At 43.7% G+C, this 22944-nt stretch overlaps 1 protein-coding gene across 6 annotated transcripts in view; it reads right to left on the minus strand.

The window, feature by feature from the left end:
* ITGBL1 (integrin subunit beta like 1) overlaps positions 1–22944 on the minus strand; it is a 541162-nt gene that overhangs the window by 346777 nt on the left and 171441 nt on the right. For all 6 annotated transcript variants that reach the window (XR_004539893.1, XR_004539894.1, XR_004539892.1 and 3 more), the window contains exon 4: positions 21638–21760. Coding sequence is in view for 3 of the 6 variants with exons in the window: in XM_033948882.1 (XP_033804773.1) it covers positions 21638–21760 (123 nt within the window). In the remaining 3 variants the exon portion in view is untranslated. The remainder of the gene's footprint in view (positions 1–21637; positions 21761–22944) is intronic.

Genomic DNA, 22944 nt, shown 5'->3' on the forward strand with positions numbered 1-22944 from the left:
AATCACAATTCTAAAAGATATACTTCCCCATTCATGAAATATAATCAAGCATCCCTTAAATAGTAATATTTCTTAAATATTTAGTTTTATGAATTAATGTAAGAAGATTAAATATTAACTAGATTTTATTAACCATATAAATTAATTAATTTAGTTTCCTGAAAAATTCATTCAACTCATAAAGTCTACTACATATCAAAATTATTTCTTAATTATTAATGATTTAATACAAATATTAAGAATCCCCTTATAATTATTATAACAACTGTATTAAATTATATTTCATATCTTTGTCTATAAATAATAAAAACAATCTACATGCACTCTTGAAAAAGGTGTGCTTGGACTCTTGGAAAATATACATATACTCCTGAAAAAAGTGCATTAGCACACTTAAAAATGAATAGACATACATATTTGAAAAAAGTGTGCATTTATTTCAGAGTCATGTATATGTGTTCTACCTCAAATGTGCATTTGGCATATAAATTTATAGTAACACTAGTCTTATAGCCCATTACATTAATGGGTGCTAGAATATATGTGTGTGTGTCTGTCTTTATTTCTTTCTCTCTCTCTCCTTAGCCGCTTTCTTTCTTTCTTTTTCCTTGGCTGTCCATCACCACCCCTTGCCTGCTCCCCCTGTCCATTCTCCCTTCCTTTTACCTCCCCTGTGTCCTCCACTACCCCTTCACTGCTCTCCTTATGCAGCAGCAGCCCTTCTCCCTTTGTTTTACTCCCCCCTATCCAGCAGCACCTCTTTCCTTCTCTCCCTGTCCAACATTAGGCCTCCGTTCCTTTTTCTTCACCCCCCCTGTCCATCAGCACCTCTTTCCTTCTCCCCCTGTCCAGCAGTAGGCGTCCATTCCTTTTTCTCCCCCCCCTCCTCCTTCTTATCCCTATGATACACTTACCTTGCTCTGCCCCTGATCAGAGGTTCCCGACAGCCGCCCAGTTGCACTCATTGGAAAAGTTCCCTCTGCCGCATCCTGCACCCCTCCTGATGCAACTCCCGCTGTCTTTCTTTCTGTCTGTCTCAGTCCCTGGCCCCCTTTGTCTGTCTGTCTTTCTTTGTATCTCCCTGCCCCTGTGTCTTTCTTCTTTTCTTTCTGTCTCCCTTCCTCCCTCTTTCTGTCTGTCCAAAGCAGCATTCCCTCCCCCTCCATTTCCCTCCCCCCACACCAGTTCCCTGTGCAGCAGCATTAGCATTACCTCTACCCCCGTTTCCCTTCCCGCGATCCCGACTACAAACCTGGTGATTCCAGAAGAGTGTGCAGCAGTCTCCACACGCTGCTTCGGGTCCTTCTACTGCCCTGATTTACTCTGGCACATCCCTGATGACAACATCAGAGACACGGCAGAGCAAATCAGGGCAGTAGAAGGGCCCGAAGCAGAGTGTGAAGACTGCTGCACATGCTGCTTGAATTGCCAGGTTTGTAGTTGGGCCTGCGGGAAGGGAAGGGGGGGCGGCAAAGGACTCGGGTCCAGGGCAGCGGGGTCAGTTTAAGACTCGGGGCGGAAAGTTTCTGGGCTCCTCGGTGGGGGCGCTAAGCGGCTGCGATCCCTCTCCTCCGAGACTCCCCCCCCCCCCCCCCCCCGCTGGAGGAACGGAGATCGGCGGCTGGCTGCGGTCCTAGCTTGTGGAGGCGATCGGTGGCTGGTGATGTATAAGCGTGCATGCACACTCCAGCGGAACACGCAAATAGGAGTGCGCATGCGCGGCTAGCGTTTTATTATATAGGATAACCTGAACATTCATGTACGTATTACAAAAATCTAATCTGAATAATTCATAAGTCTAAGAAATAAATTATCTCCCTGTTCATGAAATATAATTATCACCCCTTATACAATAATATTTTATAAATATTTTAGTTTTATGTACTCATATAAGGCGGCTAAAAAAATCTATTACATTAATAATTAAATAATTGTCTGAGAAATACATCCAATTCATATTTATCTTCATCTTTCTTTATAATTATGACAACTGGAATCTATAATAATAAAATGCTACGCGTGCATGCGCATTCTCACCGCGTGTTCCCTGATCCCTGATCTGTCGGGCTGTGGCGGCAAGAGTGCGCATGCGCTACAAAGGACTCCAGGACGCCGTTGGCTGTCGGTTTTAGGTCCGCGCGGTGGTGCAGCTGCCAGGAGGAGTTGGTTTCCATGTAAGGCAGATCGTCGTCATCGCCCCCTTCCCTCCCGGCGCACACGAACCCCCGTACGACCCTCCCTTCACGTGGTCTGGCCGCTACCCTTAGTCCCTTGCTACCCCCCCTTCCCACCATCCCGACAAACCTCTCGCCTCTAGCAGTGGCCGCAGCACTCTACACACGCTGCTTCGCGGCCTTCTACTGCCCTGATTTGCTCCACCGCGTCCCTGATGACATCATCAGGGACGCGGCAGAGCAAATCAGGGTAGTAGAAGGCCACGAAGCAGCATGTGTAGAGTGCTGTGGCCGCTGCTAGAGACGAGAGGTTTGTCGGGACTGCGGGAAGGGGGAGGCGGCATATCTTATATAATAAAACCCTAGCCGCGCATGTACACTCCTATCTGCGTGCTTCCATGATACGTAGGTCTGTGGCTGCAGGAGTGCGCATGCGTGAGTCCCCAGCCTTACACCTACTTACACTCGCCGGCAGGACTCGCCACCAGCGCTGGATTCCCTGCTCTACAAAGACGGGGGTCATAGGAGGCCCGAAATTGCCCAAACTCACAACCACTTACCGGCACAAACCTCCCTCCAGCGTTGGCAGCCGCAGCACGCTAAACATTCTGCTTCGCGGCTTTCTCCTGCCGGTGAGTCTCCTGCTGGTGATGTCATCAGTGATGCGACAGAGGGACTCAACTGCAGAACAAAGCTGCGAAGCAGCCTGTTTAGCGTGCTGCAGCTGCCAATGTTGGAGGGAGGTTTGTTAAGGTCATGTCGCATGGGAGAGAGACATAAGAGAGTCACCGGGGGTTGGGCTGGGAGGGTAGAGAAGCATCTGCCTCGGATGCTTCAGGCAGCAGCAGCGTTTACAATTCACTGCTGTTGCCGAATTCAGGCCTTCCTCTCTGGCGGGTCCTGCCTAAGGACCCGCCAGAGAGGAAGACCTGAAGCCGGCAAAAGCAATGAATTGTGAATGCTGCTGCCCGATGAAGTTCAAGGAGGAAATGGAGCAGAGGGAGAGAGAATGGCTTGGAGGGAAGAAGATATGGTAGGGCATGGAGGGAAGGAGGAAGGTATGCCAGACCAAGGGGAAAGGAAGGAGGAGATGCCATATGGAACAGAGAGAGAGAGGGCGGACACTGGATGGAAAGAGAGCAGTGAATGGAAGGGGCAAGACAGAGGGTGAACAGTAGATGGAAGGGGTAGAGAGAGGGAGACAGACACTGAATGGATGTGTGGGAGACAGGGGGAGCAGACGTTGGAAGGAAGTGGAGAGGAGAAAGAAAAAAGGGCACATGCAGGATTGAGGGAAGAGGATAGAGTTAGAAATAAAGATAGAGAGACAGGGGGCCAGGGAGAGACACAGACAGAAAGAATGACAGACAGACAGCGTTCAAGGAGAGAGACAAATAAAAAAAAACAGACAGACATCTACTCTAGCACCCGTTAATGTAACGGGCTAAAAAACTAGAATTGTATAATACGGACTATGAATATTTGTATTCATTGTAGTTGTCTTCCAACTATTGGCCATACAAAGTTATGTTAATTGATCCTAGAACAAGTTTGCTCATATTCCTGTAAATCTGTTCGTAAAATAATGTTTTCCTTTTCCCTATGGTGAACACATTCTACCTTGCCATTGCTGCAGTGTGCATATTTAATCACAAACTTTTATAAGGTAACAAATTAAATTCTATGCAATCAATAATTCTACATTTGCATGCCAAGCAATAGGTTCCCTATTTTATCTGAACGGTCTAAACTGAACCACTTAATCAATAACCATGTTTCTCAATATAAAAGTCACTCTATTGTATATACTATTGTATAAGAATAACTAGGGTTCATAACCTCCTTAAAAAAAAAAAGGGACTGGATTACTTCAGTGCTCCTTTTTTGATTCAATGTCCATAAGCATAAGGAGGTCATTTTTTAAGTCGTATGTGGCATCTCAACAAAGAAATAGTTTTATATTCCATTTAATGATGCTAAGGGGCAGGGGGGAGGGTTTTTTGCCTATCTGTCCTGGTGGGCTTACAATCTATGAATATATTCATGTAAACTGTTCTGAGCTCCCTTGGGAGAACGGCATAGAAAATTTAATAAATAAATTTTTAAAAACTAATGTACCTGGAGCAATGGGGAGATTAAGTGACTTACCCAGGGTCACAAGGGCCAGCATGGGATTTGAACCCACAACCTCAGGGTGCTGAGGCTATAGCTCTAACCATTCACTCAGGCCAGGGGGAGAGGGAAAGGGGGCTGCTTTGGGGAGAGGGGTGTGCTGGGGGCCAGACAGCAAACATGCATTGCTCTGGGAGGGGGCCATGGATCAGGCAGCCATGGCACAACAGGGGGCCAGGGGGAGAGGGAAAGGGGGCTGCTTAGGAGGAGGGGTGTGCTAAAAAAAACCCAAAAACCAGACAGACAGACAGCGGCCAAGGAGAGAGAGAGAAAGAAAGACAGACACACACATCTAGTCTAGCACCCGTTAATGTAACGAGCTTAAAGACTAGTTGTAATATATTTAGAGATACTAGTTGGGGAGGCAGGTGGATGAACATGTCTCTGGAACAGCTACCCACATAACCCAACAGATGTAATAAATCCATGTGTGCAGTTTTTAAAGGGAAAACTCCTGTAAACTTTATTTCTTTCACTCTCCACTGCACTGTAAAAGATCACAGCACATTTCTAGCATGCATTCGTCATTAACTGCACACAACTGTATCCAGCTTTAATGTGAGCAGCAAGAATATGAGCGGGCTTAGTGTCTGCAGCCCTAGACTCTCATTATCTGTACTGACACAGAGTGAGCAGAGTTACTGAAGAAATGCAGAAGCTGGTCGGCTTGCTTTTTGTAACATTAGTTCTGCCGTAATCCATACAAATAGGGAACTGCAGTACTTGGTTGAGAGTGTTTCATGGAAACGTTCAAACCTGAGCGTTGGCGGCACAAGGGGGAGGGCAGTTAGTACCACCACGTATAACCACAAACTGTGTAGAAAAGCAGGCACTGCCGAAGCCTCCCTTAAGTCTTTTCTGATTATAGCTCTTGTTCCTAACGGCCCAATGCAGACGCAAGTTAAATAAAAGACTATTCAGTGGCGGAAAATTCCAAACCAAATTGGCCGCCAACCGGAGCTGCATGAGGATTACTTTAAACACTTCCTCCATACAACCCGGAACCGGAAGAGTGATGGAAGTGAGCAGGGGCAATGCAGTCAGAATGAACCAGACCTAAGCTGCTTGCTTTCATAAACACAACACTACTCACCTCCTTTTCTCACGAACCTCTCCTCCCATTTAGAATCATCTTTGCTCTTCACAATCAATCTCCCGGAAATATCAGGGATCATAATAGAACGATTCCATTACTGATCTCATCCATGGAGGGAGGCAGGGCAAAGTGTTCCAGAATCTCCTCTGTTTCTCCTTCCGTCATCCAGCCAGACATCAAGTGATTACTTGAATGGAGTAATGTAACAGCTGTTTTCTTGCTCCTAAGTAAAATCGTCTTCTATTCAAAATGGTGACCCTTCTACTGGTTCCATTACAGTTAAATTCAGTTGCAGTACCATTTTTAATATTAAGGAGGTCAATTAACAGTTATTCATTTGTTTATGCATTTCTCAAAAATTTCAAATTCAAAGTTAAAAAAAAAATTAATAATTTCCAACAATATTCTGATTAATTCATAGGTACCTCCGTACCTCTAAAGTTGACAGAAATTCTTTGAATCTTTCAGGGTCCTCAAATTGATGAAATTTATCTTTATAGCTAACCCTCATCAGTGCTGGATAATATAACCCATATTTAGCTCCAAGATCTTTTAATGGTTGTCTGAGCTGCAGAAACTGCTTCCTCAGCTGGACTGTTTCTTTAGCAAAGTCCTGAACAAATAGTAGTTTGGAGTCCTTATAAATCAAATTCTTTGTTTCTTTTGCAGCTTTTAAAATGTCCAATACATGTTGAAACCTTAATAATTTTATTATTACTGGCCTGGGTTTTTCCTGATGAGGTTTTATCCCCCAATCCTATGCGCTCTTTCTATTTGCAATGGTACTTTAAATTTTATAGGAAGAACTTTAGGAATTATTTCTTCTAGAAATGCTATCATATTTTTCTTTTCAGATCCTTCTTTTAATCCCAGGATCCTTACATTCTGTCTCTTTGATCTATTTTCAAGATCTGTCATTTTTTTTCTCATTTCTTTAAGAATAATATGGTCTTCCTTATGATCCTTCTGCTCATGTTCAATCTTTTCTACTCTATTTTCCAAAGTATCTATTCTATTATTTATTATATCAAATTTACCATTCATTATGGTCATCTCTTTTCTCATCTCAGTTAATGTTAAGTTAATATTTCTAAGTACTTCCATTACCTTAATAACATATAAGGCATCCATAGGTAATGGGATCCCTTCAGGAGTTTGTGGATCTTCTTTTAATCTTTTAGTTTTCCCTGTGGCTTTTGCTGGAGTCACCTGTATCTTCTGCTTGATTGATGACATTATTATTGTTGTTGTTTTTAGAGGATTTTTACTCTGATAGAAGAAACAATTTTCTAGTTGGAGTCTATTAAATGATGTTTAGAGGAGGGAGCTTAACTGCTAGCCAGCCATTCAAAAGGTCTCCAAGTTCCGGAATCCCTCTTTCTTATTTTTAAATCCTTCAAAAAGATTGCCAGCTGCTTCAAGAAAACAATCTTTTACATATTCCCCTTCAGTGAGAGGTTTGCATTTCTTTGCGATCAGGTTGCTGACTTAGAAGGATGCTATGGTTGCACTGACTGAATGTGACTGACTTCACCATCAACTGTTGCTGAGTAGCCAATTTCAATTTAAGTTCTTTGAGCTTCAGTTTACGAATTTCACTTCTGGGTAGAAAATCAGCATCAAACTTATTGCAATGCAGAGCCTTATAATGACGTTCCTGATTACCCTTTTTGGGCAAGGATACTGGGGCGTTACAAATTAGACAACAACACTTGTCTTTCACCATGATGAAGAAGTAGACCATTTCCCATTCATCATGAAAGTGGTAGGTTTTGCTCTCCTTTAGAATACTCATCTTCATTATACTTGGGTGGTTGGATATAAGAAGGCCAAATCTGCTAAGTTAGTATAAACACTGGCTGAATCTGGTTCAAAACTGTCACTGTCCCAAAGTATTAAAGATCAACAGGAACTGAAGACCTCTGGATGATGTGCAATTCAAGGACTGGAGATGCCAAAAGCACACATGCAGTTCCAAAAGTAAAAATAAGAATTCATCATACTGGCACCAATAATCAAATACCACCAATCATCATAAAACTCAAACACCTGTCCAGTGTAGAATCAACACAAAGGCAAGGCAAAATAAAATTGCAGTGTAGAATAACGCAAAGGCTAGGCAAAATAAAATTGCAGAGACATGCAGAAGTCATAGTGGTTCGAACCAATTTGAAGGTAAGGCATAGGAAAGGCAAGTTAGAACAAAATTGGAAAAGCCCGCCAAAATCACCAAATTCTTGACACTTTGTTGTGTCTGCCTGAAAAAGTTTAATGAAAGTGAACTATAAAGCGACCAACGACCAGCACACAACACAACTAATACGGTAAGTGTATTCAGGTAAAGAAAGCCTAGGCGAATGGATATCGCCTGCTTTATAACACACTTCTAAGGGGTGTTGGGGCAGGGGCAGAAATGGGTGATTCTGAGAGGCAAGAGACCAAGTATGACGCCGGGCCTGTGGCATATCGTCGCGGAGCATGGGCGGCGGCCACCTGAGGTACCCACAAACTAATGGCATGAAAACAACAAGCACCCCCAATACATTTGCAGGCAAGATTCCCACAGGCAGGGAAAAAAGACAGGCAAAGGAACAGCAGCGAAGGCAAGCCCTCAGCATACTACCTGCTGGCAGGAGCTCTCTCCCAGAGACGGGTCGAGCTGCTGGAGAGATGGAGCCAAGTGGGACTGGCGATCTACCTCTGACCCCTCCGCGATCTACAGGTAGATTGTGATCTACCTGTTGGACATGCCCATTACAACACTATTGAAGACTTCAGATGTTTTGTATTTGAACAGATTTTCCATCTAAGTATAGAGGAACGAGATAAATTTCTTCTGCAGCATGAGCAGAAATGGATTTATATTCTGAACACCTATAAGTCAATTGGGCTAAACACCAGCATTGACTGGACAGCTTTTTGTGAATGAAAAAGTGAACTTCTCCCCATTGAGGGAGCAGTTTTGATGGCATAGTGCGGTTTTTAGCGTCAGCCCCGGCAGCAACAGCTCCGATGCTCAGAGTGGTGAATGATTCATTTGCCTGAGCTACAGTGCAGTATTTCCAAGTTGCTTTGTCTTTATTATTTATATCATAAGTTTCAGTGTGCCTGAAGTGTGTTTTATATTTTAGACACAGCACTTGGATCACCTGAAGAAACAGCATGTGAAATGGCTCCCCGTTGGGATATTAAGATAAGTGCTTGCTTAGTTGTTTTTTGCAGTAATGCTTTCTTCACACACTATGATTTAATATCAACAAATGTTTAACAGGAATAAGTGTATGTATAACTTTCAAATTCAAAGTTAAAAAAAAAATTAATAATTTCCAACAAACATTTTTTTTGGCTAATGAAAGAAAATCAGTCCTATAAAATTGTGGCAATATGCACAGCATAAGCGTTATTTCATCTGATGGATATCTGAGCTGCAAATGAAAGATGCTGCTTGCACCAGCAAACATTTAAAGGAGTATGCAGGGGGCGGAAAGGGGGAGGGGTGCTGGCATCAGCACCCCCTGCGAAGATGGTGCAGTCCGCAGTCCACACCCCTTACTACACCACTGTACAGAGATAAAGCCATCAATGCTAAAAAAAATGGCAACAATAACTAAAGCAAAAGGTACATTTCTAAATGCTCTGAATTTCTTAGCTGGACAATGGCAAACCAGTCCAGAAAGAAACAATTAGAAGTTCCATGTTCTCTTAGGCTTTTGCAGCTATTGTCATGATCATTGTGACTTTCTGAGTTGTGCCACATCCAGTTAAGTGAAACTGACTTTTCAGCTATTGTGCTGTGGCTTTCTTCTGGGTAAAGAAAGCCACAGCACAATGTATGAAACATCAGTTTCACTTACCTGGATTCAATACAACCCAAACAACAAGAAAATCCAATGGTGACTGCAATTCAAGAACAGCAAGCAAAAAACAAAAGAGAAAACTGTAGACAGTATGTACAAGATGCAGGCTGTGTTTATTAAACCAAATATAAAATGCGGTAACTATTTTTTTTACAAACCCTGGGACCCGACACGGTCCGTGTTTCGGAGAACATGCCTTCTTCAGGGGTCCTAATGAATATAAATATAAATAACACTGCTGGGAGACCACGTGATGCTGTGAGCCGGCAAGCAGCTCGCATTGCCTGCTCTGGAACCTTGCCCCTCTGAATCTTTGATAGCGGGAGTTACAGTGCTTGTACTCATCAGCTTTTCTTTGGCTTTGGTGGGGCTTTCTATGGACAGATTTCTGGCTAAAAATCAGACTGCAATGTCGTCAAAATCGGCGAAAAAAGATAAGGAAAAGAGCACGCCGACAGAGGAGAAAATGGCAGAACCTTCGGGTAGCGCGCTCAAACAATTCACTACGGAGACACTTGCGGAACTAAAACAGCTTATTGCTCAGGCCCTCACACCCTGTATGGAGCAACTGTCTGCACAACTCACCAAGCTAGAATCCCTCCTGGAAGATCATTCTGCCCGAGTTACGGCCTTGGAGGAGCGTGTCTCCACGGTGGAGGGTGGGGCCCGAGTTTTGGACACGGAGGTGTCTCAGCTGAAAGCGCAACTACACCAACATCAGGAAAAGCTGGAGGATCTGGAGAATCGGTCCCGCAGGGGCAATCTTCATTTCATGGGGTTCCCAGAAACTATTTCTGACTTTGTGCTTCTTTCCGTTGTGGAATCATGGTTGGCCAGCGAATTGCCCATGCCCGCAGCGTTGGGCCCGGCTCGATTCGAACGTGTTCACAGAGTAGGGCCTCGTAATGGAAAAGATCAGAGGCCCAGGGTGGTGATTGGTAAACTGCATAACTACAGGCATAAAGTTGAAATTTTGCGGGAATTTCGCCTAAAACGGGACTCCTTACAGTATGAGTCCACTCCAATATCCTGGAGCCAAGATCCAGGATATTACCACTAACCTAGACAAAATTCAAAAACCTAATGATCATTTTCCCATGTTTCTCATCCATGTAGGCACAAACGACACTGCGAGGAATACCACAGAGAACATACCCAGAGATTTTGGAGCGCTGGGAAAGAAGTTGAAGCAGATAGGAGCACAGGTGGTCTTTTCATCAATTCTTCCAGTAAGAAACAAAGGCAGAGCTAGAGAAGAGCGTATTCAATGGACTAACGAATGGCTCCGAGAATGGTGCAGAGAAATGAACTTTGGATTTCTAAACCACGGCGAGACGCTCCAGGGACAACAAGGACCAGACGGACTCCACCTAACCAGAAGAGGTAGAAACGTATTTGGACATCGATTGGCCCGCCTACTCCATAGGGCTTTAAACTAGGTAAGTTGGGGGAGGGTACATACTTATATCCCAGAGCAGTAAGAAACCACCCTGAGGAGGCAAGTCGCACTCACACTACCAAGTCTAAGGTAAGTACCAATGACATTCACATTAATTCAGGGAGAAATATCATTGATAATTTAGGAGCCACACTAACTCATAAAGTAAACTCTTCACAGAAATGGAGGGCTATGTATGTTAATGCGCACAGCCTGGGTAATAAAATTCTAGAATTAGAAACTGAGATAACTAACGCCGATCTTGACGTGATAGCGATATCTGAAACCTGGTTCACGGAATCGCATGGGTGGGATATGGTTATACCAGGGTACAACCTACTTCGTTGCGACCGAGTGGGTAAATTGGGAGGAGGAGTAGCGCTATACACTAAAGAAAGCATCAAAACCACCAGAATCACTGATGTAAGATACACCGGGGAATCCCTCTGGGTGAATCTGGCCAGAGGGAATGAAAGATGCCTATACCTTGGTGTGATATATAGACCTCCCAGGCAACAGGAGGACAAAGACATGGAATTAATCGAGGACATAGAGAATATCACTATGCGCGGGGACTCTGTAATGCTAGGAGACTTCAACATGCCAGATGCAGATTGGGACACACTCTCCGCGACTACGGGTAGCAGCAAAAGAATATTAAACTCCATAAAGGGCGCACGTCTCAAGCAATTGGTATTGGAACCCATCAGGGACAAGGCGTTACTAGACCTAGTTCTCACCAACGGAGATAACGTCACGGAAGTCTCAGTAGGAGAAACACTGGCCTCCAGCAACCATAATATGGTATGGCTCAACCTCAAGAAAGGATTCCCGAAAACAAACACCACAACAAGGGTTCTCAACTTTAGAGGCACAGACTTTAACTGCATGGGAGATTTCGTCCATGAGGAGCTACATAAACAAGCAAAAACTGATAATGTGGAGGATATGTGGTCGTCTCTGAAGTCCATACTACACGAAGCAACAGACCGATACATAAAGACTGTAAGTAAACGCAGGAGAAACAAAAGACCCCAATGGTTCAGTAAAGAAATTTCAGACCTAGTTAAACAGAAAAAAGATGCATTTATTGCCTACAAACATTTAGGCAGAGAGGGGGCAAAAGAGGACTATCTAGACAGATCTAAAGCTGTCAAAACAGCAGTCAGAGAGGCCAAACTCCGAATGGAGGAAGAGCTAGCAAGGAAAATTAAGAAAGGGGATAAATCTTTCTTCAGCTATATTAGCGACAGAAAAAGAAACAAAGATGGGATAGTACGCTTGAAGCAATCGGACGGTAACTTTGCAGAATCAGACTCTAAGAAGGCAGAATTACTAAACCAATACTTCTGTTCAGTGTTCACCCACGAAGCGCCGGGAGCTGGTCCACAGCTGCAGACGGGAGATAACTGGAAAGACCCGTTTCAAGATTTCGAATTTACGCCCAGTAGTGTCTATAGCGAACTATCAAGACTCAAAGTAAATAAAGCCATGGGACCAGATAACCTACACCCCAGAATGCTCAGGGAGTTAAGGGAAGTCCTGGCAGAACCATTATCTGTTCTTTTCAATCTTTCCCTAAGCACAGGAAGGGTCCCATTGGACTGGAAAACCGCCAACGTAATCCCACTCCACAAAAAGGGCTGCAGGACAGAGACAGCAAACTACAGACCAGTGAGTCTCACGTCTATAGTGTGTAAACTGATGGAAACACTGATCAAACAGAATATTGACACAATCCTAGATGAAGAAAAACTGCGTGATCCACACCAACACGGGTTCACCCGGGGCAGATCCTGCCAATCTAATCTGATTAGCTTTTTTGACTGGGTTATTAGACAACTGGACGCCGGAGAGTCACTGGACATGGTATATTTGGACTTCAGTAAGGCATTTGATAGCGTCCCTCATCGAAGATTGCTGAACAAGCTGAAATCGATAGGATTAGGAAACACTCTAACTACATGGATTGGAGATTGGCTGAGCGGTAGACTTCAGAGGGTGGTGGTGAACAGTACCCCATCTGAAGCATCGGACGTGATCAGTGGAGTGCCGCAGAGATCAGTCCTGGGCCCGATTCTATTCAACTTATTCATAAGAGATATGACGCAAGGACTTAGAGGAAGAGTATCACTGTTCGCCGACGCCGCCAAACTTTGCAACATAGTAGGCAGATGCTTATTACCTGATAATATGACACACGACCTACTGCTACTGGAACAATGGTCAAATACTTGGCAGCTAGGCTTCAATGCTAAAAAATGCAAGGTAATGCACCTGAGCAAAAGAAACCCGCGTAGAACTTATGTACTAAATGGTGAGACCTTGATCAGGACCACGGCGGAACGCGATCTAGGGGTGATCATTAGCGAGGACATGAAGGTTGCCAATCAAGTGGAGAAGGCTTCCTCCAGGGCAAGACAAATGATGGGGTGTATCCGCAGAAGTTTCATCAGCAGGAGACCTGAAGTTATGATGCCATTGTACAGAGCCATGGTGAGGCCCCACTTGGAGTACTGTGTTCAGTTTTGGAGACCACACTACCGAAAGGACGTACTGAGGATCGAGTCGGTTCAGCGAACGGCCACCAGGATGGTCATGGGGCTCAAGGATCTCACGTATGAAGAAAGACTAAAGAAATTGCGGCTGTACTCACTTGAGGAAAGAAGAGAACGGGGAGATATGATTGAAACGTATAAGTACATCACGGGACGCATTGAGTCAGAAGATAATAATAATAATAATAATAATAATAATAATAGTTTATTCTTATATACCGCCATACCCATGCGGGTTCAAGGCGGTTTACATCGAGTTACATTAGGGTCTGCATAGACAGGCAGATTTACAATTATTTGTCAGAATTACAGATTTGTTATTAGAATTACAGAGTAACAGAGTTTCAATTATTTATCAGCTTTATTTGAACTAGACAGAGGATGAGGAAAGTGGGGAAAAAAGGGGGAAGGCCTCATAAGGGGGCCGGATTGGGGAGGGGGGGAGATATTGTCAGGGGGGGGAACAATTCGGGTCTTGTTTGCTGAATAGGTAAGTTTTAAGTGATTTTCTGAACCCGAGGTAAGTGGGGGCCTCTAGTATCATTTGTGCTAGCCATGGGTTCAGCTTGGCTGCTTGGAAGGCGAAAGTTCTGTCAAGGAATCTTTTGAAGTGACAAAGTTTGGGTGAGGGGAAGGCGAACAGCTGAATACGACGGGATTTCTTGTTGGTGCGGTAGAGGTTGAAGTGAGGGTTGATGTAACTTGGTGAGGAACCATTTACAGCCCTGTAACAGAAGCATGCGAATTTGTAAAGGACTCTAGACTCGAGAGGCAGCCAGTGGAGTTGGTGGTAGAATGGGGTGACGTGTTCCCATTTCTTTAGGCCAAAGATGAGGCGCACGGCGGTATTCTGGATTATTTTTAGTCTCCTGGTTGTTTTCTTTGTGGCGTTAAGGTATATGATGTTGCAATAATCTAGAATGCTGAGGATGGAGGATATCTTCTGGCTCATAGGACCCTCAACCACCAGAGGGCACCCGCTGAAAATCAGGGGAGGGAAGTTTCATGGCGACTCCAGGAAGTACTTCTTTACCAAAAGAGTGGTGGATCATTGGAACAGACTCCCACTCCAGGTGATAACGGCCAGCAGCGTGACGGATTTTAAGAAAAAATGGGATACTCACGTGGGATCTTTAAGGGAGTAAATTCAGGGGGGGATACTTGGAATGGGCAGACTTGGTGGGCTATAGCCCTTTTCTGCCGCTTTTTTCTATGTTTCTAATCCGGATTGGATAGGATTATTCGTCGGCTCTGACAGACAGGAGAAAAAATTTCTATCCTATCTGCCGTTTTTTGTTTCTCTATCCAGCGGTCCTGAAAATTCACCTTGATGGTAAATGGCATGTGTTTGACTCAGACATTCTGGCTGGAGAATTTGTCAACAGATTGGGATCCGTTTCTCCGCCACACACCTGAGCTGTTTTTGCACATGTTATCCATGTTTGATGTTGCTCTGTTTTATTTTGTGGTTGTATAATATTCCTGCACTATACAATGTTTGTGTATACAAGAGGGGCAGGTTCTGATGGCACCAGAGACGTGCTCTACCTTCCAGTGTCCAGTTGGGTGCTGGATGGCTTTTGGTTTTCAGGGAGAGGTAAGGGGGGAAAATGGGTTGTTGAGGGAAGGGGGGGAGAGGGTGGGTAGGTTGTTGGGGGATTGGGATTGTGACATGTATGCTTTATCTTCCAGAGTGTGTTTGATCAGCGTGTTTGCTTTTCTAAATGGGTCTGTATGGTTTCTTACTTTCGGTTGTCCTCTGGGTGAAGGCTGGGATCCCAGGGGTCCACGGGGATTACATTTGTGACAGGTATGTTTTTGTGGGCCTGGTGAGTGGTAGGACATTCAGGATAGTATCCTGGAACGTTGGTGGCATTACGTCCCCAGTGAAGCGTGCCAAGATTCTGAGTAGACTAAAACATCACAAGGCGGATCTTGCTTGCTTGCAGGAGACACGTTTGTCTAGTACAGAGCATGCTAAACTGCAGAAGGGATGGGTGGGTCAGATTTTTCATTCTTCCTCCTCTACTAAGCGTGCAGGGGTGGTGCTCTTGGTTCGTAAGGGATTTCCTGGGAGGGTAGACCAACTGTATGCTGATGCCCTGGGACGGATTCTTTATTGTCGAGTGACTATGTCAGATCAAGTGTTTAACGTCTTAATTGTGTATGGTCCAAACCAATATGACCATAATTTTTTTAAGGCCCTGGTTCGAATTGGTAAAAGAGACCAAGACCATCCTTTGCTGGTTCTGGGGGATTTCAATCAGGTCTTAGATAATTTACAAGACAGATCTGGACCGGGATCCACACAGAGAACTTCCCTGGGTAAAGGCATCCCTTACCTGTGCGAAGCCCTGGAGTTACTTGACCCTTGGAGGTTATTGCATCCTCAGGAGAGGGATTTTACCCATCAATCCCACGCATACCTTACCTATTCTAGACTAGATTACATCTTGGTTTCTCGGGTTTCCTTTTCCCTGATTGATTCCTCGGAAATTGGCCCCCTTTCAGTTTCAGATCATTGCCCAGTGTGGGTTGACATCCTCTTGGGGGACTCCCCCTGGTTGGGTGGTTGGCACTTCCCCGCTTATTTGATAGATAATCCTGATTTTGTCAAGTATATTACAGAAAAATGGGAAGACTATCTCCGTTTTAATGCCCAACATCGGGAGACGCCACTCTTGTTTTGGGAGGCGGCTAAATCGGTCCTCTGGGGGGATGTTATTTCATATGTGGTGGCTTACAGGAAGAGAATAGCACAGGGTATTATAAGGCTGGAGCGGGCATGTTTGGTGCTTAAGCGACAGCATTTACATCGGCCCACGCCTCACTCCAGTGAGCAGTTAGCTTCTGTTCAGCATGCCCTTAACACTTTACTTCACGAACGTGCAAAAAAAATCGTTATATTACTCTAAATTTAATTACTATAAGCATGGGAATAAGCCCGGCAGATTACTGGCTACCCTGACGAAACCTAAACGATCTAATCGCTATATCCCCTGTTTAAAGTTACCTGATGGTACGAAGGTGAGCAAAACACGGGATATAGCTGACTGTTTCTTTCGTCATTATAAGCAATTTTATTCTTCTGTTGAGGGGGATGGGGGGCCTGACGCGCATGACTATCTAGAGGATGCAGGCATGCCTCGCTTGTCCTCTCCCATGCGCTCGGCACTGAATAGGCCGATTCAGGGGAAAGAATTACAATCTGCTGTCAAACAGATGAAGAATCGCTCGACCCCTGGCCCAGATGGGTTCTCCCCAGAGTTCTATAAACTCCTATTTACGCAAATTTGTGGCCCCTTGGAGGCTTATTACACCCAGGCGTTGTCAGATGGTGCTTTTCCGGCGGGTTCCAATCTTGCTTATAGTACATTAATTCCGAAAACCGGTAAACCGGATACTGATTTAGAATCCTATTGTCTCATATCCCTTATAAACGTTGACATAAAAATCCTGGACAAAGTGTTAGCTAACCGGTTGGCTACCCTACTCCCTCAACTGATTCTACCGGAACAAGTGGGATTTGTAAAACACCGTCATTCAGTTTTAAATGTCCGACTGCTGTTGACGGCTATTCATAGAGCTCAAGCTACTCATACTGCAGGTATTCTTGTTAGCCTTGACGCCGCCAAGGCTTTTGACCAGGTTAATTGGCAATGTTTGTTTATGGTTCTCACCTATATGGGAATTACGGGTTGGTTTCAAAACATGATTCGATTGTTATATTCGGCCCCGACAGCCAGTGTTTTGGTCAATGGCACCAAGACTGAGTCTTTTCCCATACTGCGAGGTACACGGCAGGGTAGCCCTCTTTCCCCTCTGTTGTTTTTGCTTTATTTGGACCCTTTTTTACGTACTTTACTAAGGGATGATGATTTGATTGGTCTCCCAGAAGGAGATTCCCAATTACGTGTACTAGCATTTGCAGATGACATATTGTTGACTTTATCTGATCCACAATCATCCTTGACCAGGGCATTGGCCATTTTGGACGAGTTTAGTTTGTACTCGGGGCTAGTTCTCAACTTTCAAAAATCGATAGTGTTGCCCTTGTCCCTGGAGGTTCCTGGCACTTGGAGGGGAGCTTTTCCTTTACGTTGGGCAACTGATCACTTGACATATTTGAGGATTAGGATACCTATGGACCTATCTAAATTGTATACCTTGAATGTTTTGCCACTCCTGACTCTCACCCAACAAAAATTACAACTTTGGAGGGAATTCCCTCTGTCACTGATGGTTAAAATTGCATTGTATAATATGGTTTTGGTGCCTCAATGGTTTTATGTTTTTCAAATGCTTCCTATTTTGTTGTCTGTTAAACATGATAAATTGGTGGGTAAATGCTTGACATCCTTTTTATGGAATGGGAAGCAAGCAAGATTGGCTTTGTCTGTCTTGATGCTTCCCAGATCCCAGGGGGGGATTGGGATTACATAGTTTGCGTTTGTTTTCACAAGCCTGTCAAATGCGTCATTTAAATGACTGGTTTCGGGGCACCCGTCATTTTTCTGCGACTGCCTCGGAGCTTGTTCTTTGTGACCCATATCACTTCAGTTACTTGCTCCACACACGGCATCTCCCAAGTGGATATAGCGGAGGTATGTTTATTGCACCTCTCCGCCAGGTCTGGCGGAGGTTATGTAAGTCTTTGAGTATTCCTCCTACTGTGACGGCTTACTTGCCCTTTCTGGACAACAAGGACTTTCCTTCTGGAACGTCTACTTATCCGTCTTCGGTATGGAGAACCACTCATATTCAATACATTTTCCAGGTGGTTACCTCACAGGGTGCCGTGCCATCTTTTACAGTGATGCAAGCGGATTATCAGTGGACTCCTGGGGATTAGCTGGCTTATTCTCAGATGGCCTCATATGCGAGGTCTCTCCCGAGGGAAGGCCTTACCAACCGTAGTAGGGAGGCTCTCTCGGAAGCCTTGTGTTTGTCAGCTCAAACCCAGATTCCATTGAAGTTTCATATCCGCTATCTTCGTGAGAGTCTGGGATCCATTTCTTATGATCATTATGCTACTCTATGGTCTAGAGATTTATCCTGTGTGGTTACTGGCTTACAAATTCAGACTGGACTTAAAAGAATTTTTGGCATTACACCTCAAGTGACTGATTGAAATGAACTACAAATTTCTTCTTCGACTTCATCGGTCCCCAGTTTATCTTTATAGAGCCAAAATTAGTATCACCGATGTTTGCCTCAAGTGTAATCAACCTTCAGCTTCTTTGGGACACCAATTTTGGTCTTGCCCTCTGGTCCAGGGCTTTTGGACTTAGCTACACCAACATATTACCGCTATGTGGCATCATGGTTATATTCAGGGTCCTGAAATGCTCTTTACCTTGGACCGTCTTCCTCGAGTGTCCCTGAAGGGTTTTCGGGGGTTCCTGGAGAGAGCCTTCTTGCTGGGAAAAAAAACTATTCTCCACTGTTGGATTGTATCGGACTCACCAACCTTGACGCATTGGCGTACCCTTATGCTTCATCAGGCTTCTATGGAGCGCCTTTCCATACCAGCTTTGGACTCCCCTAGGGGACGTGCTTATTGTTCCATTTGGGAGCCTTTCTGGCTTACTTTATCCCAGTGATTCCCAACCCTGTCCTGGAGGAACACCAGGCCAATCGGGTTTTCAGGCTAGCCCTAATGAATATGCATGAGAGAGATTTGCATATGATGGAAGTGATAGGCATGCAAATTTGCTTCATGCATATTCATTAGGGCTAGCCTGAAAACCCAATTGGCCTGGTGTTCCTCCAGGACAGGGTTGGGAACCACTGCTTTATCCCACAGAGCTCGCAGTAATTTGCTGAACCCATGATTTTTTTCTCTCTCTGGAAGATGGTTTCTCTTTATTTTTTACTGTGTATATTGGGCGGGGGGTGGGGGGAGTGCATTTGATCTGTTCTGCTGTACATTTATGTCTTGGTTTGTTCTTATTGCAAAAATTTAATAAAAATATTTAAACATAAATAACACTGCTAAGAATATGTACTTCATAAATGGACAAGTGGTGTGCGTAAAATAACCTGTGTGGAAAGAGTGAAACGGCAAAAGGAAAAATTGAGAAGGAATTATGAAAATGAAAAGGTTATGAAAGGAATATAACATGAAGCAGAGAGTGATCGTGGATACCAAAGAAACAAATGAAAAAGTGAAAAGGAAAAAAATGAACAAAATCAATAGAAAAATGAATGAAAAAATAACCTAATGTGAATTAGACAGAATCAAAACTAGGGGAATTAAAAGTTATGAGACCAAATTACCAACAAAAGTGCATGAAGATACCACAAGCTATTTTGAAACCACACCTTGTGTGGTAAAAACATGATGACATGGGCATAAAGAAACCTACCATTAGTTGTAAGGGTTAAAACAAACCGCAATATAAATTGGTAATAAGCTAAAGTAAAAAGAACATACGTACAATAAGGCATTGTTAAGAAGTAAAAAATTAAAGAATTGAAAAGTTAAGAGCACAATATTTATTTAGAATACATATTAAAAACTTTGTCAATATGATCACAAAAAAGCCTTATGTAATACGATTAGAGGTAAAAGATATAATAAAAAAAACTACCAAATCAAGTAAAAGCCATAAAAAGTAACATGACCTAGGTCTTCAGAAAGACCTGTATTTTTAATATATGTCATTAAGAATACACAATTCAAATTAAAACCCGGGATGGCCTAAACAATACAGAGTAACCACCTCTGGGATCAAAATACAGCAACGCTAATCTTTGGCCAAGTCTAAAAATTTGCTCACAAAACTATACTCAAAAAACTATGCTCAAAGAACTATGCTAGTGAACCTCAAACCAGAATTATCGGGATAAAAAATATGTAAAAAGCACTTACCAAAGCGCCTGTGTTAAAGCAATCAATTCAATCCAACTGTACACCGCAAAAGCGAGATACTGGAGCGAAACAGAAACATCACAAGGAACCGAAAATAAAAAGGGGAGGAAAGACACATGGACGGCTCCAATTGGCCGAGGAGCGTGTTTTTCAATGACAGACAGGCCATGCTTTCATCCATTTATGAAGTACATATTCTTAGCAGTGTTATTTATATTTATATTCATTAGGGCCCCTGAAGAAGGCATGTTCTCTGAAACACGGACTGTGTCAGGTCCCAGGGTTTGTAAAAAAAAGGGTGACAATAGTTACCGCATTTTATATTTGGTTTAATAAACACAGCCTGCATCTTGTACATACTGTCTGCAGTTTTCTCTTTTGGGTTTTTTTTTTTTTCAATACAACCCAGACAGTCAGAATGATCAACTGGAAGATCATTTCTCAAATTTTTATCACTAAAATACAGTCATGCATAGTATACTTTTAAAATAAACTCAATTTACCCCATCTTCTACGAAATTGCGATAGCAGTTTTTAACGCAGTGAGCCACGCTGAATGGCCCGCGCAGCTCTCAGCGCTCATAGAGTTTCTATGAGCGACGGGAGCAGCACGGGCCATTCAGCACGGCTCTCTGCGCTAAAAACTGCTAGCGCAGTTTAATAGAAGAGGGGGTTAGTCAAAGTCAGTATTGAAAACACTGAAAAAAGCTATTCCATGTATTTATCTGTAATAATTTTGAAACTAAATTCATTCTCTAAATATTACCATATTTTTCACTCCATAAGACACTTTTTCCCCAAAAAAAATGGGCAGAAATGAAGCGAATATACAAAAAAAACCAAAAAAACCCCATCGGTACCTTTAAATGTTGGAGGTCGGTGGATGGCTGCCTGCTGCTTGCCTGGGCCCGGACACTTCCCTAATTGGGCCGGTCGCTGATGCTTCGCAGGGCTGCTGCCTGCTGATTACCGGCACGTCAGGGACAGCAGCGCACAAGCTGTGTGGGCAGGCGCCACTTCTACCTCAGTAGAACCAGTTCTACCTCAGTAGAACTGAGCAGTCATTCAGAAGTGGTGCCCGCCCATGCAGCAGCGTGCTTGTGCACCGCTGGCTCCGACGTGCCGGTAATCAGCAGGCAGCAGCCCTGCGAAGCACCACAGTGCTGGGAAGCTGGGATTGAATTTAACAGTGCTGGGGCGTATGTAAAAATGATGATTGATTAGGGGGTGCTGGGTCAGAATTTAAAGGTGCTGGGGGGCTGGGATTGAATGTAACGGTGCTGGAGGGTATGTAAAAATGATGACTGATTGGGGGAACTGAGACGGAATTTTAAGGTGTCGGGTATACATTAGTGTACAATTTGGTTCAGAATGGTTTTTTTTCTTGTTTTCCTTCTCTAAATCTGGGGTGCGTTTTATGGTGAGGTGCATCTTATGGAGCAAAAAATACGGTATTTATTAAACTTACCTCCACAAATCTCCCCTGTCTCATCATCAATGCAGTCTCCATCATTACATTCACAAAATATACCATACACTAGTCCATTTCCTTCTGAAGTCTCACAGTTGCACCTCCCACAAAGACATGTACCTGTCAACATTAAAACAATAATGCATTTGAACAAAGCATATTAATAGCACTTATGAATAAAACATATGAAGAATTTATGCAATAAATCAGGAATAGTTTCTCTCTCTGATCCATTCATTTGAACTTTATTTTGTCTTTTATTATTATCTTCCTCATTTTTGGATTCTTCACCCTGGATCTTGCTTGAAACCCCAAGGAATACTTCAAAATTTCTATCAAATATTTTTTAAAGGCATCACCTGGGGGGTCACACCCCAAAATTTGGCTGACAATCATTGGTTAGATTCTTTACAGAATACCCTTTTTTCTTTAGATTCAAGGCATTCATTATGAAAACTGACATCTTCAGTAGTTCTAAACACGTGGAGGGGCATAATCGAAAGGAACGTCTAAGTCCATTTTTAGTCCAAGTCGCAAGTCGTCCAAAGCAAAAAATAACTTAGGACGCATTTTCAAAAAATACGTCCAAATTTTTTTTCGTTTTGAAAATCATCTAACAATACGTCCTGCTGATCTGATCGTCCAAGCCGCTAAAATGCCACATTTTCATCCAACTTTTTGTCCAAGTCCAAAACGCCTAGAACAAGCCCTGTTGGACGTGGGAGGGGTCTGCAAAGTGATGGACTGAACACCCAGACATGGCACCTAAATAATGGGATACCTTACGGGCACTGCTGTGAACTTCACAAAAAGGGTGCCATGTCATCATCTCACTACAGCTCCCTTATAGGTCTTGGTGAGCCCCTCCCAAACCACCTCCAGAATCCCCTAGACCCACTTATATACCACTCCAATAGCCCTTATGACTGCAGGAGCCACTTATATGCCAGTACAAAAGGGTTTTGGGGGTGTATAGGTGGGTGCACATGTTTCAGTATCAATGTAGTGATTACAAGGGCTTATGGGCATGGGGCCTCCTCTTAATGGGTCCCTAATCCACCCCCAAAATGGCTTAAGACGCCTCTGTGCAGCATGACTAGGCTTTCCTATGCCAGGCTGCCAGGTGGTGATGTTCTGGAGGCACAATTTTCAAGTTGTGATTAATATTTTTATGGGGGTGGAGGGGGTCGGTGATCACTGGGGTAGTGTATGGGGGTCTGTATTATGTATTTGCAGTGTGTTTGCAGTGCTTATCTGGTCACTTAAGGTGGGTTTTTGTGACTTAGACCATGTTTTAAATGGTC

This window comes from Geotrypetes seraphini, chromosome 6 (genome assembly GCF_902459505.1).
Source record: "Geotrypetes seraphini chromosome 6, aGeoSer1.1, whole genome shotgun sequence".
NCBI classification, from domain to species: Eukaryota; Metazoa; Chordata; class Amphibia; order Gymnophiona; family Dermophiidae; genus Geotrypetes; species Geotrypetes seraphini.